The sequence below is a fragment of the Pongo abelii genome, chromosome 2 (assembly GCF_028885655.2).
Source record: "Pongo abelii isolate AG06213 chromosome 2, NHGRI_mPonAbe1-v2.0_pri, whole genome shotgun sequence".
Lineage (NCBI taxonomy): Eukaryota > Metazoa > Chordata > Mammalia > Primates > Hominidae > Pongo > Pongo abelii.
Window position 1 is genome coordinate 179,593,704 of NC_085928.1, and position 25,933 is coordinate 179,619,636.

General features: G+C 42.2%; 1 protein-coding gene across 7 annotated transcripts in view; it reads right to left on the reverse strand.

Annotated features, from left to right (window-relative positions):
- Positions 1-23,210, reverse strand: part of MECOM (MDS1 and EVI1 complex locus) — a 582,105-nt gene extending 558,895 nt beyond the window's left edge. For 3 of the 7 annotated variants that reach the window (XM_054552967.2, XM_054552962.2, XM_054552960.2), the window contains exon 1: positions 22,848-23,210. In XM_054552967.2, coding sequence (XP_054408942.1) covers positions 22,848-22,884 — 37 coding nt within the window. In that variant the 5' untranslated portion in view covers positions 22,885-23,210. The remainder of the gene's footprint in view (positions 1-22,847) is intronic. The other 4 variants (XM_063722323.1, XM_054552966.2, XM_054552961.2 and 1 more) reach the window with 2 other exon arrangements.
- Positions 23,211-25,933: the final 2,723 nt, after the last annotated feature.

Genomic DNA, 25,933 nt, shown 5'->3' on the forward strand with positions numbered 1-25,933 from the left:
GAGAAACCTACTTGTAGGAGTAGGTCTATCTGTGCTATTCTAATATTTTACTTTACTACTAAGGCTTCTCTTCTGTAAGGGGTGGTGGTAACAGTAGCAGCTTTACAGAAGTCATAGAACTGAAGAAAAGGATTTTACTGAGAATTTCAAAGTGCTAAGCCCAGTACAAATATGACATCATGGAAACATCACCACACCCTTATGAAGTCGGTGGTCTCCTCTCTGTGTTATAGAGGTGATGTCAATGTCCAAGGTCTCAGAGCTACTAAGTAGCAGACACAGATTTAAACATGTGCTCTGCCCCCAAATCCTATGCCTCCCATAAATCAAGGTTTGCCAGAAAGAGAGACAGGCTCTGAACTCAACAAAATTATGAGGAGGTGATCCCAAGCTTATGTCACCCTCCCTTGTCCAATCAGTGCATGCCTTTGTGAAGAAATCAGATACTCTGGGGGATAAGGGTCAATGCATTCTCCCATAGAGGGCGTGAAGCCTTTGGCCACCCACCTGAAGCCCCGCCAGTGACACTCTAGGTCTCCATAGGCAGGAAGAGGCAGCACTGGGAGGGCAGAAGTCTTTCCACGTTGCCACCTGTCATGCTAAGGGCCACCCTAAGATTGGAGTTCAGGAAAACAGGATGGTGGCAGAAAATGGAAAGAAATCTGTTTGGTGATCAAGAAAGCTTCATTTGGTGAAAAACCCAGACCAGAGCAAGATTAAGGAATCAGGAGGCCAGGTGCTGAGGTATAAGGGAATAGACCAGAGGCACAGCAGTGAGAAGTAGGAAAGCACTTGGAGTTATCTCAGGACAGGATCGGCTGAAGAAAAATTAGTCAGTATACCGACTGTTCTCTATTTGCATAGTCACACATCTGGGTAGGTCAGTACTTCTGTGACTTTAACCCCACTGAGCCAACTCCTTACTGATAAGGCTGCACCCTCTGATGGCTCTGGCTTCTGTGCAATGGAGAGATTTGGCACTATTAATTGAGGGTTTCACTACATATCTGTGGCCAGTTTTTTATTTTCCTTGCAAATTGTTCTCTCTAATATATCTATAACCTGCAAGTATGGGGCATTATCATAAGCGTTCTATTCAAAGAAGCTAGAGGACCATGTGAGCTAATTCAATACCAATATAAATGCCATTTTTTAGTTAACAAAGCATTTTCCAATGTATTAGCTTATTTGAACCTCACGCTAATTCTGTGAAGTAAATATTCCCACTCCCGCTTTACAGATGAGAAAACTGAGGTTGGGGACTATTAACTATTTGTCCAAAGTCTCAAAGCCAGTGGCAGAGATAGAATTTGAATTTGGGCCTTCTGACAATATGATATTGCCCTAAGGAAAGGAATTCATAAATAAGGGAGAACAATTGTGGGCATTGGCAAAGAGGAATGCATTGGAATGGAGAAGAAGTTCCATATGACAGCTGTAAGATTATTTCAAGGAGAAATGAAGACAAATTGGAATTAAGCTCTCTTTTAATTATACATTTACCAGTGATCGGTCATTGAGAAAGAACTAATACATAGAGTATCAATTTTCAGTAAATATAAATGGCAAATAAGGCATTTAATGAATTGCAAATGACAGTGTTTCTAAGAGTAGTTATCAATCACTAGTAAAGGCCTTCCCATTTATTAATCATATGTTTCATTTCAGCAAAGAATCTAACAAAATGGCATAAAGAGAATACAGGGCTGTGCAACACTTGCAGGGAATTAAAAAGAGAAAGAATACAGAGATGGTGCAGATGGTGACTGGGGAAGGCAGGCATGAAAAACAAAACTTCTGCTTTATCCATTTCAAATGTGAAGGGAAGACAAGAGAGAAGGAAAATATTTAGAAATGGGATTTTAAAATAGTCGGGTAACTGATAAAACATTAAGAAAACTGCAAATTGTGAGCCGAGATCGCGCCACTGCACTCCAGCCTGAGCAACAGAGCGAGACTCCATCTCAAAAAAAAAAAAAAAGAAAACTGCAAATTCATCCACTGTAGGGTAGGTTCTTAAGCCAACTAACAACAAAAAAAAAAGTGAAAAGGAAAGAATCTTGGCCAAAAGTAAAGAGCAGTTCAGAGAAGATAAAAGAGCAAAAATCTGACTGCTCGGAGAGTGACCATGGTTATGGAGAGGGCTCCAGTACACTGAGTTGCCAAATTATCTCGGAGATTGAGCTTATCAATTCACACAGTTTCAGGTATTTAGCCTGGCCAGGGTTTTATTCAAAACAAAGGTTAATTTAAAAAAAAAAAAAGAAAGTACTCTCATGCTCCCTTCCCCTACTTCATCCTTCCAACCTATCAAAAAAAAATCAGTAAGTCTCTTTGGCCAACTGAATGATTTTAATATCATTATAAAGTCTTAATAGTTTGTTCTGGATGTGCTAGTAAAGCCACCATGCAAAGGATTTAAGGCAATGTGAAATTATCAGGAAAATGAAAACCCAATAGCATCTCCCAAAGCTATTATAGAAGGCATGGTTCAAGAGAGGAATATCTGCAATCACAAAACAGGAAAAGAGAGTCAGGGCTGTAAAGAGAGCAAAAAATATCTACAAATGGTTACTGCAACTGGTCAATTAAATTTAGCCTTTCTTCTAGTGTTTAAATTACCAAATCATTTTACACATTTATACAAGGGCAGAAATGTTTGCAACAAACTCTGAAGCAAACCAAATTGTCATTTTTTCTCAGGGAGCCTAATAATTCAACTCCTCATTCAAATAACATTGCATATTTATGAGGCTGGAGTCTAATTAAATTACAGCAGTCATCAATCTGATTTTGCTAAATTTTCTTTTCACAGAACTATTAATGGAAATATGTGAACCCCCAAATATGAGCCTTTAAATATTGAGTTACTAGCACTGTGTTTTCTAAAGAAACCCTCTAATAAGTACCCCAAATGTGGTCCACCTTGCACACCCCCTTTCTGCTACACATCTGTTTTACTTCCAAATTCTTTCTTCTGCCATCCTGTATCCCACCCCACCACTCCCAGAATCCAAATGGCAGAAAGTGTGAATGAGCACAAACCAATCTTGTTATTACTACCATTTCCTTCTGCTTACTCTCAAAATAGGCTTCATAAGAGAGAATTAGGTCACTTATAGAATTACAAAAAGAATCCTTCATCCAAAATCATTCACCAGGTGGAAGCTTCAAAAACATTAACTGAGGGCACCACGACAACTCTGGCCTGACCTTGGGCCTTCATCTCCACTGGGTTCAGAATATTGGGTCTAACTTTTAGAATAGAGCTTCCTATTTTATCTCAATGGTATGTAAACACTCTATAACAGAAACTATTTTATTTATCACAGTGAAAATGAAATGAATAATTTCTGTGTAGTGAAAAAGATGTCTCTCAACTAGAGATACTCAACTCTCATAAGACAAGTCACAAAACTGCCTCTGATAGCAACAAATATATGCAGTCTAGCCGCTAAGAAATAGGTAAGCCAGCATTCTCTTACCAGTTTCACCCCTCTCATATGGATTGCCTAAAAAAACTTACCCTCATCTTCCTTATTTCAAGCCTCAACTGTAGAATAGAATCATTCTATTTTCTTTAGTTTATCATATACTATGCTACAAACTCCTCTTGCACCATAACTTATAATACTCTTAAAATACATAGATTATCTCAAATAGTTATGATTCTGAAGCCCCACTCCTGAGGCTAGAAAATTCTACTCTTGGTTCAGTTCCTACCATTTTATTTTATTTGTTTGTTTATTTATTTATTTATTTATTTATTGAGACAGGGTCTTACTCTGTCGCCCAGGCTGGAGTGCCGTGGTGCAATCTCGGCTCACTGCAACCTCTGGCATCTGGATTCAAGCGATTCTCTTTCCTCAGCCTCCCGAGTAGTTGGAATTACAGGCACATAACACCACGTCTGGCTAATTTTTATATTTTTAGTAGAGACAGAGTTTTGCCATATTGGCCAGGCTGGTCTGGAACTCCTGACCTCAGGTGATCCACCTGCCTCTCCCTCCCAAAGTGCTGGGATTATAGGCGTGAGCCACCACACCCAGCCCCTGCCATTTTATATTTTATATTCATCTTACACTGGCATTATAATTTTAAAACTCAAAACTCTCATAAAAACCTGGCTTTTATCTCTCTTTTCAACAATTGAACCATCATATTCCTTTACAGTTGGTTCAAAGGAAATTCTAAAAATTATAAAACTCAAGCGATCATTTTGGGGGAACAAAACAAAGGGGCAATTAGATTAAACAGCATTGAAATAAACTGCAAAATCCAAATGAAATCTCCCAGAGGTTTGTGCAAAATTATTAATAGTTTTTAAACAAACAGTTAAAACTAAACTGAAGGAGTGGGCCCTTCAGGTGTCCAAAGATAAACACCTGCACACATTTTATAAATACACACTCATGCCTCTTTACTGACTTAGTCCTCTCTTTGAGTAAAGCCATTCTCCTTCAGCATAAGTACACACAGATGACTCTGTTTCTCAACAGGGTCTGTTTCTGTGTCCGTCCCACTGATCTCAACTAAACCTCCAGAACCATTAGGAACACAGACCAAATTTACACTCAGGTGCAACTGAACATACCTAGGCTGTCCAACAACAACAAATGAGATTATTTAATGAATTTTCACGTATATGGAAGTATGTGACTGATAGCATTGATTAAAACCAACCAAGCATAAGGGCCACTGGCGTTCAACATCTAAACTTCCTACCTAAAATATAGGCCGATCCCACCCTAAAACCTAATATCCTACTTTTTAACATTTCTGAGTAGACAGATGTAATTTTTTTTCTGGTTTCCCTGCATACCTTCTCTAGAATTCCCTTTGCTCCCTTTGCATGGGAAGGTTGGCAGAAACACTTATGTCTGGAATTCTAGAAAACCAAAAGACAAAAGTGACTAGCAATAGTAAAGTGCTCTCTCATAAAGCAGTTGCTGATTCTGGGGTTTTTTTCTATTGTTTACTTTGTTGTTTAATCTGAAGAAACATTATTGTCTCCTTAGAAATGGCCACCAGATCAAAATGGTCAAAAAGATATCAGAGCTTCTGGATTCTCCACAAACATCCACTCTCTGTGATGAAGCTTCCCCACCAATGGCCTTTCACAACTGAAAATCTCTCATCTGTTGTGGCTACAAAGGCCAGAAATCATAGGCAGAAAGCAAGATCATTATCTAGTTTAAAGACAACCCTATGCCTGTAAAAACTGAAAGGTAGCCCTACATGAAAATATATATAATGCTAGAAGTAGCCCCCAATTGTAGCATTTGGAAATAGCCCTGCTATCTCCCTATTGTTTAATCAAAATGACCTCCTGCTTCCCAGTTTCTCATGTCCAGGACTCACATTGCTCTCCACTACCTGAGTCCCATCCCCAAAACTCTGATTTAATTGGATTGGGGTTAGTATTTTTAAGCATTCCAAGTGATTCTATGCAGCCGTATTTGAAAGTCACTGTCTCTTCTCTTAACTTGTCCACTGCTCTTTCCCTAAAAATAAAAAAAGAATGATGGTTTCCAGCTTCATCCATGTCCCTACAAAGGACACTAACTCATCCTTTTTTATGGCTGCATAGTATTCCATGGTGTATATGTGCCACATTTTCTTAATCCAGTCTATCATTGATGGACATTTGGGTTGGTTCCAAGTCTTTGCTATTGTGAATAGTGCCGCAATAAACATACGTGTGCATGTGCCAAACACCGCATGTTCTCACTCATAGGTGGGAATTGAACAATGAGAACACTTGGACACAGGAAGGGGAACATCACACACCGGGGCCTGTCATGGGGTGGGGGGAGGGGGAGGGAGAGGGGGAAGGACAGCATTAGGAGACATACCTAATGTAAATGACGAGTTAAAGGGTGCAGCGCACCAACATGGCCCATGTATACATATGTAACAAACCTGCACGTTGTGCACAGGTACCCTAAAACTTAAAGTATAATAAATAATTAATTAATTAATTAATAATAAAAAAAGAACTAGATCTGAGAGCTCATTAGGCTTTCCTTATCTAAATTCTACAGGTTATTCAATTAAGTAACCAGTCAAATACTTTGTTGCAGGCCCAAGTCATTTGGATATTAAAACAAAATTGAGGATAAGTGAACAGGACTTGGTTTCAAGTACTGTACAAAAAAAAAATTAGAAAGTTGTAGCTAGCTTTCCTTGCCCTAAAAATATACTGGTGAGCTTGGGCATATTTACTGTCACAATACATTGTTTAGGAAATGAAAATCTGAATCTAGCACCATCTATCCACTGGTAAATGATAGTGTATAATTAGCTTGTGATGTCAGGCAATGAAGTAATGAAGTATCCCTAAGTCATTCATTCAGCCAAGACGTTTGGAGCTCCCTAAACAAAACTAAAATCATAACATGATAGAAAATCACAATGCAGATAACCTGACGAAGAAAATGAAAGATGAAGTGATGACCAGCCCCTACCATAAAAAGAAGCTTTCTCATTTTAAATTGCAGCAAAATTCCTCTTTACTAAGAGTTGTATGAAAGCATTTCTTTAAGTTAAAGTGTCTTTTATCCAAAATCTTATTACCTTTTATGAGCTTTGGGACGCCCAGGCAATGTAATGTTCTACTTTTATTTCTGGATTTAAAAAAATAAGGCAGGGGAGCATTCATTCAGATTAAGTTCTTGGACTTTATTGTAAAGCAGATCAAGGTTTGGATCCTGGCTCTGCACTTAAAGCTGAGAGGCTTGGAGCAAAGAACAAACATGTCTCCAGAGCGCTCATCTCTAAGCTAAGACAATAATATCCTCCACCTCATAGAGATGTGAGGATTAACTGTAATGATGCATGAACACTCAACAACCTTGACTGGCGTTATTAATTATTGTTGCTGTTATAAATTATCTCCATTTTACAGATGATGACATTCAGGCACAGAGAAGTAAATAGCTGGCCAATGCCCACGCAGCTAGGTAGTGATAGAGCCAAGCCATTTAATTTGAAATATACTTTGAAAAATGTTAACTAGAGTAATGCCCTCATGGAACAACCTGTAAACATCCACACCAAAAAAAATATGCATTTGGAACAAATATTGTGCTCTACGGAATTAAAATTGCAAAACCTAAATAATGTGGTTCCAGAGTCTACATTCTTAATACCCTCTTAGCATTTTTAATATTCTATAATTTCTAGAGTTTATAATAAGAAATTCTAAGTGTGTGTTAAATTTACACAGCTTTTTGCAGCTGATAAAAGCTTATACATATGCCATCTTATGTTAGCATTACTGGCCTGGAAGAAGCCAGAGATAATTATTTTTCCTCTCTTACACTTGCGGACACTGAGACTCAGAGGGTTAATGCCCTGCAGAAGGATACCATACTGATGAGTAGCAAACCTGAGACTCAAACCCCTACATCCTTACGTCCTAGCCAGCATTATTCACCAGAAAACATGTTTACGGTACGCAAAGTATACTGAAGTTTTGAGATGATCACACCTAAGAAAAAAACAAGTCCCTATCTTCAAGGCGGGGAGGGCTCAAAACACCACAGAGAGCATTTTCCTCTTAGGAAAGTTATTAGTAATTAACAAGCTTCATAATGAGATGTTATGACATGGTTAGGTAAATTACTCCAGAAGCAGTAGAAGGAAACAAATGTCACATTCTACAAGTCCTGGCCAATGCCAAGGATTCACTTGGAAGGTTAACTAAGATGGAGCTCATTATACTGTATTAGGTATCAGAGTATTTTGTCTTCTTGAAAATAAAACCTTGGTGACTGATATTACCATAACTCGAGGGCAGAAAGAGAAATCTGATATACAGACCATGAGGCACTTTGAAAATCCTAGACATATAATGCTCTTTACCTTGACATTTCCCATCCTCTAATGATCAATCTACCCAGTATTTTTAGGTCAAAAATATATATACGATACAATGCTGCTTCATGGGTCAAACCACGGTCTCTGGTGGTATTTTAATAGTGCATCATTATCAACAGAATACGCAAATCACTAGCATCTTAAGCTTTTAGGCAAATGGGGAATTTTGCTTAGAATTTCAGACTGTGCCCAAAAGTAACGATGTTCAATGCACTGATTTCTGTTGCCAAGCCTAGTGGCTGGAACATTGGCTTGGATGCATACACATAGCTCAGCAAGATGGTTGGCAAAGACAGTTGGAAGAGAAGGCAGTGCTTTTTATTCTTATTTCTGTTTCATGAGCAAGAAAATCACATGCCAGCCTGAGAGACAAGCCACTTCTGTGAGTTTATGTCAGTTTGGGAGTAGCACTATCTTCTACTGGATAAAAATTGAACCTAGCAGAAAGATACACCTTTGGAAACCATGGAGACTTCAGTTTGGGCATTTTAATCAGATCTTTGCTCTCAGACAAAGCTGTAAGTGGCAAGAAGCTGAAGGAATGAGCTCCTTTAAAGAGAACTTGTTCTTGAACTGTGATGGGGAAGTTTGCTCTAACTGCACAAAGGATAAAATACACTAAAACTGTGAGCGTGGAAGGAGTAATTCGCCCATCTGCAGACCCAAGGGTTATATTTCTATAAAGTGTTTATAGGCTGTGTAAATACATCCTACATCTTACTCAGTTATTGCAATCAGCATTTCCCTAACAACAGACAAATGTGATAGGCAGACTTTTCAGGAAAACATCAGGCTGACACGGTGGCTCACTCCTGTAATCCCATCACTTTGGGAGGCTGAGGCTTGCATATCATTTGAGCACACAAGTTCAAGACCAGCCTGGGCACCATGGTGAAACCCTGTCTCAGCTACTCTAGAGGCTCAGGCAAGAGAATCGCTTGAACCCAGGAGGCGGAGGTTGCAGTGAGCCAAGATCGCGCCATTGCACTCCAGCCTGGGAGGCAAGAGCAAAACTCCATCTCAAAAAAAAAAAAAAAAAAAAATAGGAAAACGAAATATCTGCAGAAGAGACAGGCTTAGGATTCAGTATTCCAAGTTCACAAAACCAGTTTGTAGTCATGGATATCTTTGTCCCTGTTAATAAATCATTGTCAGGGGTATATGTATGTCTGTCAAATGTCGGTGTTCAATATTTTCAGGAAATTGAGTGTTTATAGGATTTAATTCATCATGCCTTACATATACTAGGTACTCAATAACTATTTATTAATTCAATTTGATTGATCTAACTTAAAATATACTTTGAAAAATGTTAATAGAGTAATGCCCTCATGGAACAACCAGTAAACATCCACACCAAAAAAGTACGCATTTGAAACAAAATATTGTGTTCTAAGGAATTAAAATTGCAAAGTAAATTAATCCCTTAAAGATTTATATGAATAATTTTAATTCCTTGAGTGGTACCTTTTCAAATCCAACCTAAAATGGCCAATATGTTTGCAATCTGATATAATCCAATGAGTTTTAATAAGCAAAATAGTTCTTGCCAGTAGAACCAAAACCCAGCTATTCCATTTTTGTAAGCTTCTGTGTAAAGGAATGGGCTGAACTAATTTTTTCTGAATTTTTTATATTTAATCAACAACATCATTGCCAAAGAAAACCACTTTTCAGAAGTCTCTCTATCCTGGTTTATAACTTATAATCAAAAACTGGAATTTTTCATCTGATGGGCTTTAGTGTGTAACACTATACTGTCATATTTTTTATGCTATAGTTAAAAGTAAAAGATAGTTTCCATTATAAAAATTTTCCCATAGTCTGATTACCCAGTGAAAAACATTTTTCTATAAAAATGGTCTTTATAATTCATAAGCTAGAAATTACTGTGAGTAATTTTTTAAAGAACAACAAAAAAGTTTTGGTGGGTCTCGTAGCCTCAGTTGGCTTTAGGTACATGTACAGGATAAGGCAATATGATAATAATGTCCCACACAAACAAGGAAATCACTTAACAACAACAAAAAAGCCTTGAGGCCTGAAACTCTGACAACTTACTTATCTTTACCCAGTTTGGGCTACATGGATTGATTTCAGCTACAGCCTGTTCCAAGCAGCAGGAAGAAATGGAAATGGGGCATAATATAAGACCTGGAATAATCCAGTAAACTTGAAATAGCACAGATATATCACAGTGCATCTTAGAAAGATATACCTTAGCTCTGGTTTTAGACCCTTGATCCTCCAGAAGGCAAAGATGCTTGGAAATCTGATCTGCCCTGACAGTGAAACAACCCTCTATGACCTTCCCAAAGCCCTGCTGTGCCCGTGTCTCAGAGGCCAGCACACTTCACCCTGAACTGTGAGCTTCCTTTAATTGCAGACTTCACTTTCATATTCCTTTGGATCCTGGTTTGGGGAACTTCTCTGTCTGTTTTGTTCTGAAAACTGGACACTACCCAAATGTCATCCATAGGGAATTGGTTCAATGAAATGTGTTAGATCCAAACAATAGAGGATCTTCTGCCTTTAAAAAGAATGGTTTAGATTGATACATACAGACAAAAGATCCAAGGTATATTAAGTTTAAAAAAAGAAAAAACCCTTTATTTCTTTCTCTTGTCTGATTGCTCTGACTAGGACTTCCAGTACTGTGTTGAAGAGGAGTGGTGAGAGTGGACATCATTGTCTTGTTCCAGTTCGCAGAGGGAATGCTTTCAACTTTTCCTCACTCAGTGTTATGTTGGCTGTGGGTTTGTCACAATAAAATAATGCTTTTAGTACACTGAGGTATGTCCCTTAAATGCCGATTTTGCTGAAAGTTTTAATCCTAAAGGGATGCTGGATTTTGTCAAATGCCTTTTCTGCATCTATTGGGATGATCATGTGATTTTTGTTTTTAATTCTGTTTATGTAGTGTATCATATTTATTGACTTGTGTATGTTAAACCATCCCTGCAAGTGGTATGAAACCCACTTGATCATGGTGGATTATCTTTTTGATATGTTGTTGAATTCGGTTAGCTACTATGTTGTTAAGGATTTTAGCATCTATGTTCATCAGGATATTGGTCTGTAGTTTTCTTTTTTGGTTATGGCATTTGCAGCGACCTGGATGAGATTGGAGGCTATTATTCTAAGTGAAGTAACTCAGGAATGGAAAACCAAACATTGATGTTCTCACTGATATATGGGAGCTAAGCTATGGGTATGCAAAGCCATGAGAATGATACAATAGACTTTGGGGACTTGGGGGGAAGGGTGGAAAGGGGACTAGGGATAAGACTACAAATATGGTGCGGTGTATACTGCTCAGATGATGGGTGCACCAAAATCTCACAAATCACCACTAAAAAACTTACTCATGTAACCAAATACCACTAGTACCCCAATAACCTACGAAGAAGAAAAAAAAGAAAAGGCAATTTGCTGTAAAAAGTTGTAAATCTATATGTATGTATGTGCTAATATATGCATGGGGGAAAAAATCTGCTGGAAGCTACACTAAAGGATGAATGGTGGTCATCTGCAGGCAATTTATGACAAAAAAGAAAGAAAATAACTTTCATTTTTATTTGATACATTCTTTTCATTTAAAAATTATTGTGTATAAATTTTGTAACAAGAAAAATATTGTTTATAAAATAATGAAAAAAGATTGATAAAAACTTTAAGATGTTTTATAATAAACATGCTAAGATGAATAAAGTCTGAAAAAATAGTTGAACCCCCATTCAACCATTTAGAAATTTAGAAATCCATGAGCTGCTAAAATTGTATGAAAATGTTTCTTGCATGTGTATTTTCTGGAAAGAAGCTCCATACTTTCTATGAGATTCTCACAGGAGTCTGAGACCCAAAAGAAGTTCATGAACTATGACCCTAGCCAAAACCAAGGTAGTTATTCCATCCCTCCATTCGTTTTTATTATCATTTTATCATGAAACATTTTATTACTAATTTCATAGTTCCCACCAAAGGTAAAGTCTATGCAAAGCACAAAAGCTGTGGGTCTTAGTCTTACCCTCATTTAAAGGGGTTCCCATTGATTTAGGAGCAGTCTTAAGTGCACAAGAAACCGTATATGGCTGTTCTTGGTAAAAGAAAACTCCTACCAGGCACTAAAAGCCTGTAATCATTCAAGACTTGAGGATAGTTGTCCAAGACATAGACAGTCCTATTTTCTCTATAGAGATGGTCGATTTGTGAAATGACAGATGGGGGTTAGAGGAGTGGGGAGGGGCAGAGAAGAAGAAGTCATGTTTGCACTTGAATTAAGGGAACAGAGTTGAGTGAGTTGGGTTAATTTAATCAGTAAAACAAGATTCAATACATTATCTATCAACCTTAAATTGTTTGAAAGAATCTTTAATCATAAAAGTGCATTTAAATATACAACAAAATGCTTGACACCATGCTCTATATTAATAGAGCATGAATATTAGGCAGCAAAACTGCCTAAATTGGTGTTAGAATTTAGCTAAAAACTTGGCTTCTGATGACTTGTAAACTGAATATTCCCAAATCCCTAGGAATTACATGAGTCCACAGAACGTTTTACCATTTCTACCTTAACTCCTTTGACATTCTCCAGAATCAGGTCTAGTACAGAGTTTAAGATCAATAACAATTTGTGATTTAAGTGAGGGGTCATGGGCTATACCTGCACTGGCAAAATGAGGGACATTATTGGTGAAAATTAGGAATAATACTCCACTTTCCAGGTGGTTTATCACTGTCAAAATAGGTCAATTGTGGATTTAGTATGCACTTGAAATGTCAGATATCCCAGAATTCTGGTGCCAACATTACTTAACTGCACAGGTTTTACAGCCAAAGAAATTGAAGGGGTTCACATAATCCACCAAAGCCCATTGCTAACCACCATCACCTAATCACATTGATATCTGCCATATGCAAAGCATAGTATTAGGTGCTATACAAAACAGAAATGGGCTCTCCAGGAGTTTTACAGTTTATCTAGAAAAATAAGGTATATACTATGAAGACAAGCAATTTACAATAAAATGCCAAACTGATGATAGGTAAAGACAATTCCGTACTATTGGAATGAAATGACATACAGAAGTCATATCTCTGGGAGAGATCATGAAGAAGAAGGAGTTCAAATGAAATCTTAGAGGAGTTAGATTTTGACAGTCAGTGTACAGTATGGGTAGATTACAAACTATGGCAACATTATGGCCAAAATTTGGATAGTAGAAACACAAGAGTAGGCTGATAAGAGACTGAGAGGTACAGAGTGAGTAAGCAAGGTAGGCTGAATGGACCAGTCTTGAATAAGACAAGCCTGAAAAGTCAATAAAATAATGTATTGAGCTCTTATTCTATTTAAGGCACTCTAAATGCATTAGTTGATCAAATCCTCATATAAGGTAAGTACCTCTAGTCCATAAGCAAGGAAACTGAGGCACAAAAATGTTACGTGGCTTGCCTTCATTTCGACCAGCTAGTAAATGGTGGAGCCAGGATTCAAACCCAGGCAAATCTCACTCCCAACCTGTACTCAAGAGTCACCACATTCTTCTGGCACAAAAGTAGAGGCCCTCAACAGCCAAGCTAAGGAATTTGAGATTCAGCATCAGGTATAAAGATTGGGAATGAGGTGATAACCCATTGATAATGCTTATATGCATGGTTCATCACTACTCAGAATCTTCCTCTAAAAGCATTGCATTATCCGATGATATTCGCAACAATATTCACTGATAGTGACATGTATTCACTGACAAGTCCCATGACTACAGTATTGAGTTAGATATTACAAAGTGCTCAGTCAAATCTTTATCAGGAGAGTCCATTGTGTTGATATTCCATCACCACACCTTTTAATCCTAAAGACTTAATTTTACCTATTATTCACCTATCACTTCTGCTAGAAATACAACTCATGCTAATAAACAGAGCAAAGTATGTTTATTTTCACATGTTCCCCGAACATATATGACCTTCCTACACGGAAAGCCACTCTTGTCAAATAAGACATTCATCCCTTAAAAACTAATTTCTCCATCCTAGGTTCAGGTCTTAAAAATCAGTTGGGTTCCTCAGTTACAGATGTACAGGACATTACATCTGGACTCTCCTAGGAGGGCAGGGGTGAACTCTTCCTCTGAATATCCACAGTAGCCAAATGACTCTTTCTCCCACTGTGGAAAACCACAGATGACTGTCTCCTAATGATTTACTGCCCAACCCCCAGCCCACAAATCAAAGAATTGGGTTTAGTGAGAAATAAGAAAGAATGGTGGCCAGTGGCTACAAGAAGGGGAAGGAATGCTTCAGTTTATTTTCTTAAGCCAATTAATGATGAAACGGCATGGAAGGAAAGAAAGACACAACATGGTTGTAAAAGACTATTTTTCCAGATAAATGGCCAGATATCAGATTCTGTAATAAGTACTTCCACCTATCAAAACACACACACACACACATATTAACTTGGGGTGGGGAGGAAGATATAGATCTTAAAAACACAAGGTAATATTCAAAAACCCTTCTGGATATCACCATAAAATGAAACTTTGAAGCACTCTTGGAAATCAATGAATCTGGACATTGCAAACCCTACAAACTATATATTGCAGGCAGAGGTGTTTGGTTAGGCCTGCAGAATTTTTTAAAATTGAATCAACATTTCATAAAGTAGAGAAAATTTACATAAAAACCCAGATTTGTGGCTTCTCTTAAAAAGTAGAAGACCTGGCGGCCCTGAACCCCCTTGCCCAAATGGTAACAGTGAGCTGGAGCTGAGAAGCTGCCACCTTTAGAGGAGTCTTGAACTGCCAGTTTCCCACCATCCCCACCACTCCCTCTTGTTCTGAAATACAAAGGCTGGGTGTCAAAAAATTAAATAAAAATAGGAGAGAGCTTAAGGCTTATACCGACCTTGCTTCACTCATTTATGGTACCTGCAAATTTAGAAGTTCTGCTCTAGTCTAATCCATTCATTTAAAGAGGAGCAACCCAGCCGAAGTAGTAAAGTGACTTACAAACTCAATCCATTAAAAGTCAAATTTTCATTCAGGAGGGATTATTGTCTAATGACAACTAGAGAGTATGCAAAACTAAATTAGGGCTGTGTGGCTATACAATGCCAAAATCTATGGGGAAAAGTTGAAATCTCAATCATTTTATTTACACATCCCCCTCACCCCTACTCCAAATAAAGGGCAAAGGAAGATGCTCAAGTTTTCAGAACAAATTTACTGCCTAGTTTGGCTTGGTATGGACAGTTTCAATGTGCTCAAATTTTAGATATGACTTCCCTTCATTCTGAGGGCATAATTTATTGAGAAGACATACAAAATGCTTACTGTAGACATGTAAATGCTTTTAAAAAGGAAACTGGATAAAAACATTAAACAGGAGGGGGGAAAAAAGGATGTTTCTTCTTCAGAAAATTTAACTGATAAATTATAAGGAAACTGAAACCCACTAAGATTTATTGAGCATGCGCCTTAGGTACTTTGCACACATTATACCAATTAACTCTCACAGAGGCCAGGGAGGGTAGTATTATGACTCCCACTTCACAGGTAAAGATGCTGGGCCTCAGAGGCATTCAATAACTTGAAGAGGACCTGATTTTTCAATCAGGGATCATGCCCAGATTCAAACACTGATGTGCACGTTTGTAATGCTTGTGAGAATAGGGAACATGGCTTGCCCGAGCACAGGGCCTAGCACATTGATATTTGTTATGTAAGCCAGCCCATCGCCAAAGCACAAAAACTGCCATGTACAAGCACTTTCATTCATAAATGTCATCATTTGAACAACCTTAACATATACAACTAATTCATTTAGGCAGGTTCTTGAACAAGGTTTAGGAAACGTTGGTTCTTTATGTTGTGTAGTTAATGACCCCTACACACATGTTTACTAACATAATAAAATCTCTTTTCTAAATAAACTTCTCCTTTAGAATTGTTATAAAAGTCAGTAGTCAAGAATTTGGCTGAATATACAAGCCAAAAGCATGTTTGCTAATGAATAAGAATAATAACTAAAATCAAAATAAGAATTAATTCAAGAATGAGCGCTTTTGAAGAGTCAGGAATTTGATTAAAAATTCAGTTCCCTTTTTTTTCCATAATGAAACAGTTCTTTAACCACAAAACAGCTTTTATAATAATGCCGAAGAGTATGGTTCCAAGCAAAACACTCCCCCATTTTAATCATGGCTATTATTTTTGAAAATGAAAATGGCTGAGGTCATTGTAATCTATTTTAGGGTTTGCATGGGTTGATGGTATTTTTGTCTTGGCTTTGAGTTCTCCACATTACCCACTAAATGTTATGGGTTTTGCTGTGTGCCCTTTCAAATCCCATTCTTTCTAATAACATTGTATTTTATACACATAAATTAGAGTAAATTCCACTTTCTTTCCTAACAACTCCAGATGTGGTCCACACTTTCAAAATGATTAGAACTTGCCTTAAAAAAAATTCAGTATGTACTTCTTAGAACAACTATGTTTCTATATAGATGAAAATGCTATATGGATGTTTAAATGCTGAGTAGTTAGTAAAACCATAGGACTTGTGGTTTTTTTCACCAAAGTGAAATATGAAGATAATATCTATATACTTACTCCTTCCGACTTACAAGGACATACACAGATAAAAAATACCTAGAAACAAAACCATCTGGGCAGAGTTCTAGACCTACTGATACCAACAGGGAAGGGGGATCTGTATTCAGACAATCATTTAGAACACATCAGTGAGGCTCTCTGTCCCCTGTAGACCCAGTAGACAAAATTAACAAATATCTAAATACACTAAAGTTACACTGTCAAGGCACCCTTTAGACGCAGTTAATATTTCACTGACTTTCTGAACTTAGTTGGGGTTTTTATTATAATTCACTATCACAGTCCCTCTAAGTAGCCCCTACACAGCCACACATAAGAGAATGGCTTCACAATACATACAAATTATGGAGATCTGGCTATTAAAATGCCTTGAGATCTGTTTGTTTATTTTTTTAAAATCAACTTGCAAGGCCAATGTAATAAGATGCTGTAGCTTTTATGAAAGAGGTGAAATAATTTTAAACACAGACACACAATGAGTTTATTTATTTAGAAACTTGTTAAATAGAGTCTGGGAATTCAAATATTCAATGTTGACATTGTACAGAATTGGCAAGAAGCCAGAACCCAGTCTCCAGAGGGACCCATTGGACAAGGAATTCAGGCCTTTCTCTCCTCCCACTTGAGCTAAATAGGTAGAAGCCATTAGTTATACCCACAGCAATATCTGAACCACACTCAAATAAGCTGCCCCAGCCAGGGCACTTCAAAGGAGGCTAAGTGTGTTTAGCTTTTTAGTGCTGAACTAGAGCAATATGTCACACTTTTGAAAGAGTCTTGTAAACAGTTTCTTCCCTATGTAGAGACATCTCTGAAGTTTCTTGTATGGCTTGTAGTAAGCAAAGGTAATTAACAAGGATTATACTTTTTTCATTTCCTGGAGGGGCTGGGGAGGATAATACCAATCTGTGTGCAAACTAAGGATCTGGAAGAACTACACTATTTCTCTCTTCCTGTCTCCCTCTCTGGTTTTCTGATCGATTTGTCTGTCTCCCCTTTATCCTCTTCCTCACACTTGTTCTCACTATACAGCCAATTTCCTTGAAAATTCCCTGGTAAACTCCGAAGGCCAGAAGAGTGGGAAGGGGGGAATCTAATTTTAGAAAGAAGACCGTGGCTAGTGGAGTGGGGAAGTAGGGAGGGAACTGATGATTTATCCTGCGCCTTCCAGGAGAAAAGAAAAGCAGACCCCACAGACCGTTTTAGAAAATGCCTAGACAGCGGCTTCCAGCGGAAGAAGGGTTAACCGTCACTCCAAAAAAAATGTACCTGGCATCATCAGAGTGTAACTGTTCCCTCACACCCCATCTCTTCCCCAAACCCACTCTCCCTTGCCCTATGAGGCTAGGAAGGAGCCTGTCTCAACAGGGAGAGTGAATGAGTGAGTGTGTGCCTGCCCTCCGCACAAGAGTGCTCCTTGTCTTCCTGAAGCCAAGACGTGTGTGGGTGTGCACGCACATGTGTGGGTGTGAGTTTACACTGTCAATGTAAACCCAGCTCCGAGGGAAGCAGCGCGCCAGGCACGCAGCCCCTCTGAGACTGGAGAGGGGAAGAAGAGTTCTGGCCAAACCTTGGAGCCCTGAGCTAAGCAGCCTAAGGAGCGAGGTGTAGGGGGTCCCCTGAGTGAGCAACTGCCTCCCACCTCACTGGGGCTTCCCCAGTCCCACCCCTACGTCCATCTTGGGCCACTTCCCCAGCACCAGACGGTTTTGAGACGAAGCATGGGAGGGCTCAGCTCTTGGGAACAGGGCTCTGGATGCCTTGGGAACAGGGAAAAAGCCGGTGATCAGGAGATGACAAGTCAAGTTTCTCCATCTCGCCGCCCGCTTCCAGCGGAGGCAACGCGCAGGGGGGTGCCGGGAGAGAGGGGGCCGAGCCGGGCGTGCCTGGGGCAACTCCGCTCTCTGTCCTTCTAGCCCGGGGAGGAGGGCGTCCCCCCTTCCTGCCCCAGGTCAGGACTGCAGCCTCGGATAACCTGGCCCCAACTTACAAAAATAAAATAAACTCCCAAACAGTAACATGTTTAAAGAGAAATTGCTTACGACTCCTTACCTTCAACTCCAAAAAAAAAAAAGAAAAGAAAAGAAAGAAAGAAGGAAAGAAAGAAAGAAAGAAAGAAAGAAACAAAGAAACAAAGAAAGAAAGAAAAAAACCAAATTCGTGGAATGACATGTTAATTTCTAGTCCTACATGTTGACTGTCTGTCCTTGCAGGAAACCGGCCCCAGGGCTCAGGGGAGGCCTTGGCTCAGAAAGCCTGGGAGCTGGGCTACCCGGCAAAAGTCACACTCACTCACACTCATACACACACTCACAGGCACTCTATAGCCAAGACCTGCAACTCTGCAGTCCCTACAAATAAAAAAGAAGCCTTGCTTTTTAGCCTTTCTGCCTCTACAGCTAATGAACCGTTCCCTTCCACAGTGCTGGAGATGAGGGAAGAATGAAAAGCGTAATTAACCTTCCCCTAAACACAGATTTTTTTTTTTTTTTTTTTGGCAAAACACATCAAAATACTGCAAGAAGACTGTGCTCCAAGTGCCAAATGCAATAAAGAAGCCCTAAACCGGGGTAATGGTCAAGTAACGGCAAATAAACCGCCTTCCTAGAAGGGGCCTCGGCCTCCGTTGGGAGAAGGATTTTCCTCCTCAGAAGCAATCTGAAATAAACAAATAAAAGTATTTTTTTAAAACAAAGCTCTGTTTTCATCTGAGTTTCTTAAGGATGAAGGAAAACCCAAGTAGGTGGGCATACAGAGAGTGAATGCCTGAATCTGGGTGTTGTGTTTGTTGCTGTGGGGGGGAGGGGTTGTTTTGTTGTGTTTATATTAGGTACCGGGCTGACAAGGTGAGTAGTTTAAGGACGGGAGAAAGGGTCTGCATCTACCTTTCCTACTTCAGAGCCTTTTTTTAAACAGAGAGCAAGTGTAGGAGTAACAAGTGCCCCCCTCGCCGCCGTCTTGCTAATCGCATCGCCTTTTGCGACTTTACGAGACTTCTGGGGGGCCAGTAGCTAAGGAAGTTACTGGATGCAACTCGTTCTCTGCTGTGACTGAATTCCCGCGCGTTGTCACTTTGGGGAAGTAAGGTAAGGGTGGCTTCGGTGTTTCAGGCTTTAGACCTGCTGGGCAGACCCAACCTGCACTTCCTTTCCATCCATCAGGACCATAGTAACTGGCATTTCTGGCACGGCCCAGGTGCTGTCCTAGCTGCCCAAGAAAACGGCTGGGAAGTCTCCCCGCGCTGCCAGAGTCGGTTTGGCTTTTAGTTTTCTTTTCTTAAAGATGGAAATAAAATTCAGGGGCGTTAGGCACTACAAATGTCAATCTTCCTGCCTTTCATTTTATTTTTAATTAAATTTTTTAATCTTCCCAAATGATTTACAACGAATTTATCGGTTTCAACTACTGTATAAAATACAAGCCCTACAAGTTGCAAACTGCGTTGTGCATTCAATCTCGGTGTAGATTCAGTGGGTATTTTCAGGGTCCGTGGTCTCTGGTCTAGGTCCATGGGCTCCTGTACTGTAGCCAAGGCCAAATCAGGACTTAAGACCACCAAAGAAATTTACAAAAGACCAAAAGAACAACAAGCTACCGAGAAAACAACTATTTATATGTAATTTGTTTCCATTGTAATGTTTTCTTTTGCCACAATAAAGGTAGTTTTGTTTTTTAAAGTATTGTAGTCACAACGCCCCTTCTAAACCCAGAAAAAGAAAAACTGGTGCAGAGCAGTGAAGTTTTCGTTGGATGATTGCACCGCAGGGGTCACCAACCATCTCCGCCACGCGCTACTCGGGGGAAGGAAATCGCGCTTTAAAATACAAAAATCTGTAGTTTTAATATGATTTCCTTTATTACCCAGATTGTAACTGAAGAATTGCAACGCAGCGCTTCTGTCTGAGAAAGGCAGCTGCGGCAGCAACAGCTGGAGCAGTGCAAGCGGGAATCTGAGGCTCAGTAAAAGTTTGTAAGAGTTGAGATCTAGCTATCAGAAAGCAGCAGCGGCATCCTTAGAGACCCTGGGGACAAAATAAATGGGTCTCCTACCAGTTGAATGACAAGTATCATCAGATCGGAAACGAGGCTCAGTTTCTGGATGTTGAGTGGACTGTGCGTGCGGGAATATTTTAAGACGGCATCGTATGTCTTGCTTGGCAATTAAAATAGTTGAAAAAGTTGCTCAAGAAAATTCGAAGGATTTTGTGTTCTGCTTTCACTTCAGAAGTTACTGGGCAGTGAGTCGCGGCGCGAAGCCTTAAGCTTTCACTTCACAACTTAGGCATGGTTGAAAAGGGCTACCCACCCCCACCCACCACCCCACTGCCGCCAACTCCCCCCCTACACACACACACACACACTCTCTCTCTCTCTCCCAACCTTTAGTCCAAATCGAAGCCCGCAAACCTCAAGTATATGTACATTTATTTCCCTTCAGATGAAAATAAAGACATCGGCCTCATTTAAAAGCAAACAGGGAAAACAGTTCCACCGGCGCCCTTTGACACTGCAGCAGCGAGTGTAAAGAACAATACCCAAAAGAGAAACAGATGGACTGATGACCCAAAGAGCCCTATATTTAGGTTGATTTCTCAGACCCAGGGGAAAGGAGATGTATTGTGGAGCGTACGAGTGCTTAGATGAGGACTGCACAAAGCACTGGAAAGGCGCCTGGGATGACAGCATCTCGCCGGGCTACACCGCCGACTCCTCTGCCCGCGAAGCCGAGCCTGCCGAGGTGCCGCCGACTTCCCGGGCTGCTGCAGGGACGCAGTGACCAGGGAGGCGTGGATACGATACCTACCGTACTTGGTTCTAATGTGCGAGGGTCGCGCGGGGGGAGACTGGGATTTCGCTGGGGAGAAGCATCCCACCCACCTCCCATCTCTCATTTCTGCGTTCCGTAAGCAACACAATTAGAGAGTTCTGTTTTCGGCGAGTGCGAGTGTGGGACAGCGAACCGCGGCCTGTCCACTCCCGAGGCAGCTCCAGCCCGGCGTATTGACACCTCAAGGAGGAGCGCTCCGAGCTGCTCCGGGGCTCAGTGCCGCTGAGTCCCCTTCAACTCGAAGTAGAAGCATTTGGACAAACGCAGCCCTGTCGCCTACAGTCCTGGCGGAGCATCACACCGTGTGGGAAAGTGTGGGCCCCGCCGGCAAAGCCAGGCGAGTCATCCAACACTTTTGTTGTAAGAGTGGGGGATGGGACTCCCACCGCCCCCTCCCCAAACCCCTTAGCCCACATCCCGCCAGACCAAGGCCGCTCCGCGTCGGGCAGGCAGGGGGCGCCGGGGAGGGTTATTGACCCTGGACCCAGGCTGCACCCAGACGAAGCGCCGGAGGCTGCGCTGCGCCCTCTCCGCGGCCCAACGCTCTGGCAGCCCGCCCCCTGGGGTTTGCTCGGCGCCCAGCCAGCCCGAGGTGCGCGGGTCGCAGCGCGCTCTCTCTGCCTCCTGCTCCTAGGCTGCCGCCGCTGGCTGTGTGCCCTCCACTCCCGGCTCTCCGAGCGCTCGCTGGGCCTCTTTTCTCCCCACCTGCGCGTGGCTGTGCGGAGCCGGTAGCTCTGCTCTACCCGTGCCCCCCGCCCCCACCCCGCGATCACAGCCCCCACCTTGGTGTCCCCTACTCCCCGCCGCAGTCCTCCCGCCGCGCAGCGCCCCGCCAGAGAGCATGGCCGAGCGCACAGCGCCCACTACCGCAGCCGCGGCTCGGCGCAGTCCACCCGCCCGCCCGCGCAACTTCCAGCGGCCGTCTCGCAACTTTTCCCAACTCCACCACAGCCGCCCGCCGCCGCCGCCACTGCGGCTCCCTCTGAGCCGCCTACCCTACCCAAATCCCAGAAACAAACCGAGGCTCGAAAAGGCTCCCTTCTCCTGCCCGCCCCCCCATCCCCCGCGCCCCCCTCCTCCCACACCCGGGACTAGCTGGTTGGCCAGAGGCAACTCTCCCCCGCCTGAGGGGAAGAGGAGGGGAGGGGGAGACTTTCTCCTCTTCTCTTCCCCCCCACCCCACCCCTTCGCGCTCACTCTCGCGCTCTCTCCTCCCTCCCACCCCTAGTCTTTGCTGCCCCCACCCCCACCCCCACCCCGGGGTTGCCACAGCTGGTCGGTGCGCGGGACTGAGGGCTGCCCAGGCTCCTCCGGCGCCCAACCCGGGAGCGAGAGCGCGGGCGACCGGGAGCAGAGACTGGAACCGGCAGGTTGCTGGGGCTGCGCTCCGCCTGCCCTCCACCCGGGGCCCCGGCGCAAGAGGCAGCCCGCTCTCCCTCCCGGAGCGCTAGAGACAGATATGCAAGATGGCAGAGGAGGGGGAAAAGCCAATAGAAAAGGGATATTGCACCTACTTGTGGCCAGTTTCCTTGCCCTGCCTTTGGATCTCATGCTGTGCCCAGTCCTGCAGCCGCTGGTGTGTGGTTGGGGCTTTTTTTTCTTGGATCCTTTCCTTCTTTTGCTCTCCCTCTCGCTCCCTCCCTCTCTCTCTCCTGTCTCTCTCTCTCTCTCTCTCTCTCTCTCTCCTGTTTCTCTCTCTCTCTCTCCTGTTTCTCTCTCTCTCTCTCTCTTCCACACACTCACTCTCTGTATTTTCTTCTTTCACTCTCTCTCCCTCCCTCTCTCCCTTTCTCTCAATCCACACTCGCTATCTCTCCAGCATTGTCAGTTTGGACACCTTCGCACATGCGCGCTAGAAGCCCCTCCAACATCTCAGCGCCGCCAAAAAAAGTTTGGAGCGATTTATCACTTTGATTTGGAGATCTTGTCAGATGGCAATCGCCGAGGAGGCGGAGAAAGGGAGCCGCGGGGAGGGCGGCGGGGGGCGGGGAGCGAACGCAGGGAGCCAGAGGGGAGCAGACACCTCGCCCAAAAAAAGGGGAGGGGGGAATTGAAAAGGCTTGGGCAGAGGATTGATTCCGTGTTAGAATCACCAACAAGCTTGTATCATGATTACTGTTATTGTTTTTCCCACCATAAATTGCAGACATTTTTCTATACCATCTATGAGGGAAGCAAGAAGCGAGGGGGAAAAAACTTTAAAAACATTTTTAAAAAACCCTTCTCCTATTAAAGAACTAGAAGGGTTGGACCCTCGGCTAATAATCCAGGAGAAAGTGAGAATCATCCTGAACTTGAGAAATCTACTGCTGCCGCTGCTACTGCTACTGAAGCTATTGCGGCTTCCGCTTTCAGGGTTGTAAGCAGAATAAATAACTGGTTTTTTCCTCGATTTTAGCTGTAATACCAATGCTTGCTGCCATCCTTGGGACATTTCAGTATTCTTTCCCTACCAAGTAGTAATGATCACTCTTGATTCCCGGGTCCGGGCCGGAGCGGGCATTTGACATCCAAAGACCTCCTGCCTTCTCAGAGGTCGGCTGTCACCTTCCGGCCTCCCCCACTGCTGCCCCGGTCGCCTCCCGATGCAGCTCTGCTTGCCTGCCATTTTCACTCACTCGCTTAAACCTGCAACCTCGGGGTCAAAAGAAACAGAAGTAGGGGGGAAAATCACACACTCTTAAAAAAATACATTGTTGAAATTTCCTTTAATTACAGGATTTACCAATGAAGTGCCACTCAGAAATGGGAATTCCTAAAGGGGCTAGCTGTGTACAAGGTATGAATCAATCCCAACTAGGTATAGATTTTCTTTTGGTACAACCTTCTTGCATTAAACAGTTTTGTTCAATACCTTCCATGTGCTATTTATGTCTCCATTAATATCTGTTGCAAATCCTGCCAGACACCATAAAAGAAAATTACAATCTTTTCAGTCTCCGTGCTGCAACAGTACATCCTTGATGTTCAAGTTAAAGGAAAAGAAAAGCAGGTCCTGGGCATGAGTTTGGCAAAGGCTGTGGAGGGGAAGGGGAATCATTGAGAATGCCCAGTCGTACCTGTTGGTATTTATTATCAAATCTAGGAGTGCAGGTATGAGAGAGCAAATAACAAGGTTCAACCCCAAAGGATATCAATGGCCTGCAAATCTCTTTATTCAAGAGAATCAAAGTTCAAGGAATTTGTCCTTGTTAAGGATGCCTACCATTTTCCTTTATCCAGAGCTGTGTAATTCTGGGGGCATTTGGCTGTAAGATAGAGGTCCCTGGAGAACCAAGCTACAGGTCTCAAGGGAGACAGATGTATAAGGTTGAAATGTGAGGAAGGGAAGCAGGAAGGTAAAGGAGGGAGTTACTCAGAACAGGAGTAAAACAACTTCCAAAAGAGAAGGCTCTAGTGCCCACACGCGTGGGCACAAGAGAACTCTATTATCCACTCTGAATTAAAGAGGCACCTCGGTTTTTTCCCAGACCTAGAGTTCCCACTGTCCTGTGCATAAAGGTGAGTGTGCTAACATATTTGGTGTGTGCTAACATATTTGGTGCGTGCAAAAGCACCAGCCATTCCAACATTCTATTAGGTTCCCACAGGTCTTTGACTCTGAAACTTCCCCCAAAATGTGACTCCACCAGCTTCCCTCAGTTTAGATGGAGAAGTGCCTTCCCTCTGACCAGCAAATGTCCTCAGAGGAAACGGAGAAATGGGGCTTGAGAGCCTTTGGAAAGGGGGACAAAACCTCTAGGGAAAGAAAAACACTAGGCTGACTGGCAAGAAGTTCATAAGGCTGCTTCTGATCGGTGTAAGGGACTCTCTAGGGACCATCTCCTAGGCCAGGGGACAGACCAGCAGCGCCTGAAGATCCCAGCTGTCAAAATCTAGGTCTTGTTCCCCCAATCCTCACCTTCCCTGCCAGGCACCCCAGGGGTAGCTGAGCACCTTGCCTTGGTGCCCAACGGCCAAGGTAGCTTAAAAAAAAAAAGAGAAGAAAAGAAAAGAACCGCCATCCTCCCCTCCACTCCTCCGGTTAATCCCTTTCACCTCATCCCCAGGGGGTCTGTCTATATCTGGGTTCCCTTGGAGACGGGAGGTTAAGAGGGGTGCAGAAAATGTTCCTAGGAAAGGAGGGGACCCAGGTACCAAACTCTGAGATTAAATGCAAGACCCACATGTGAAGCTGAGCTTGCTGTTGCTGCTGAGAAATTAGAAACCACGTGGAGGGTTGGGGAGGTAGGGGGTGGGTTCTGTGAGGGGAACTGTGTGGGAGGTGGAAGATTGAAGTAAATCAGAGTCTCCGAACCTCCAAATTTAAAGGTCCCTGTCTTTTAAACTTTTCTAGAAGGGGGGTTGGCGGAGTGGGAGGCGGAATGAGGCGCGGCTGGAGTACACCTCCCCTTCTGGTTTTGAAGTCCGCTGTCGCTTCAGTGCTCCAGCTTTCTCCCTGGTCTTTCTAATAGTTTCGGGCCACGAGAAAATCCAACCTCTTCTAACAAATAATAAACGCAAACTCTTCTGTGTCCCCAGACCAAGCCATTGTGAAAAGACAAGGCATCGTCTTTAAAATAAATAAATAAATAAAGTATTCTTAATATCATTCGTTTTT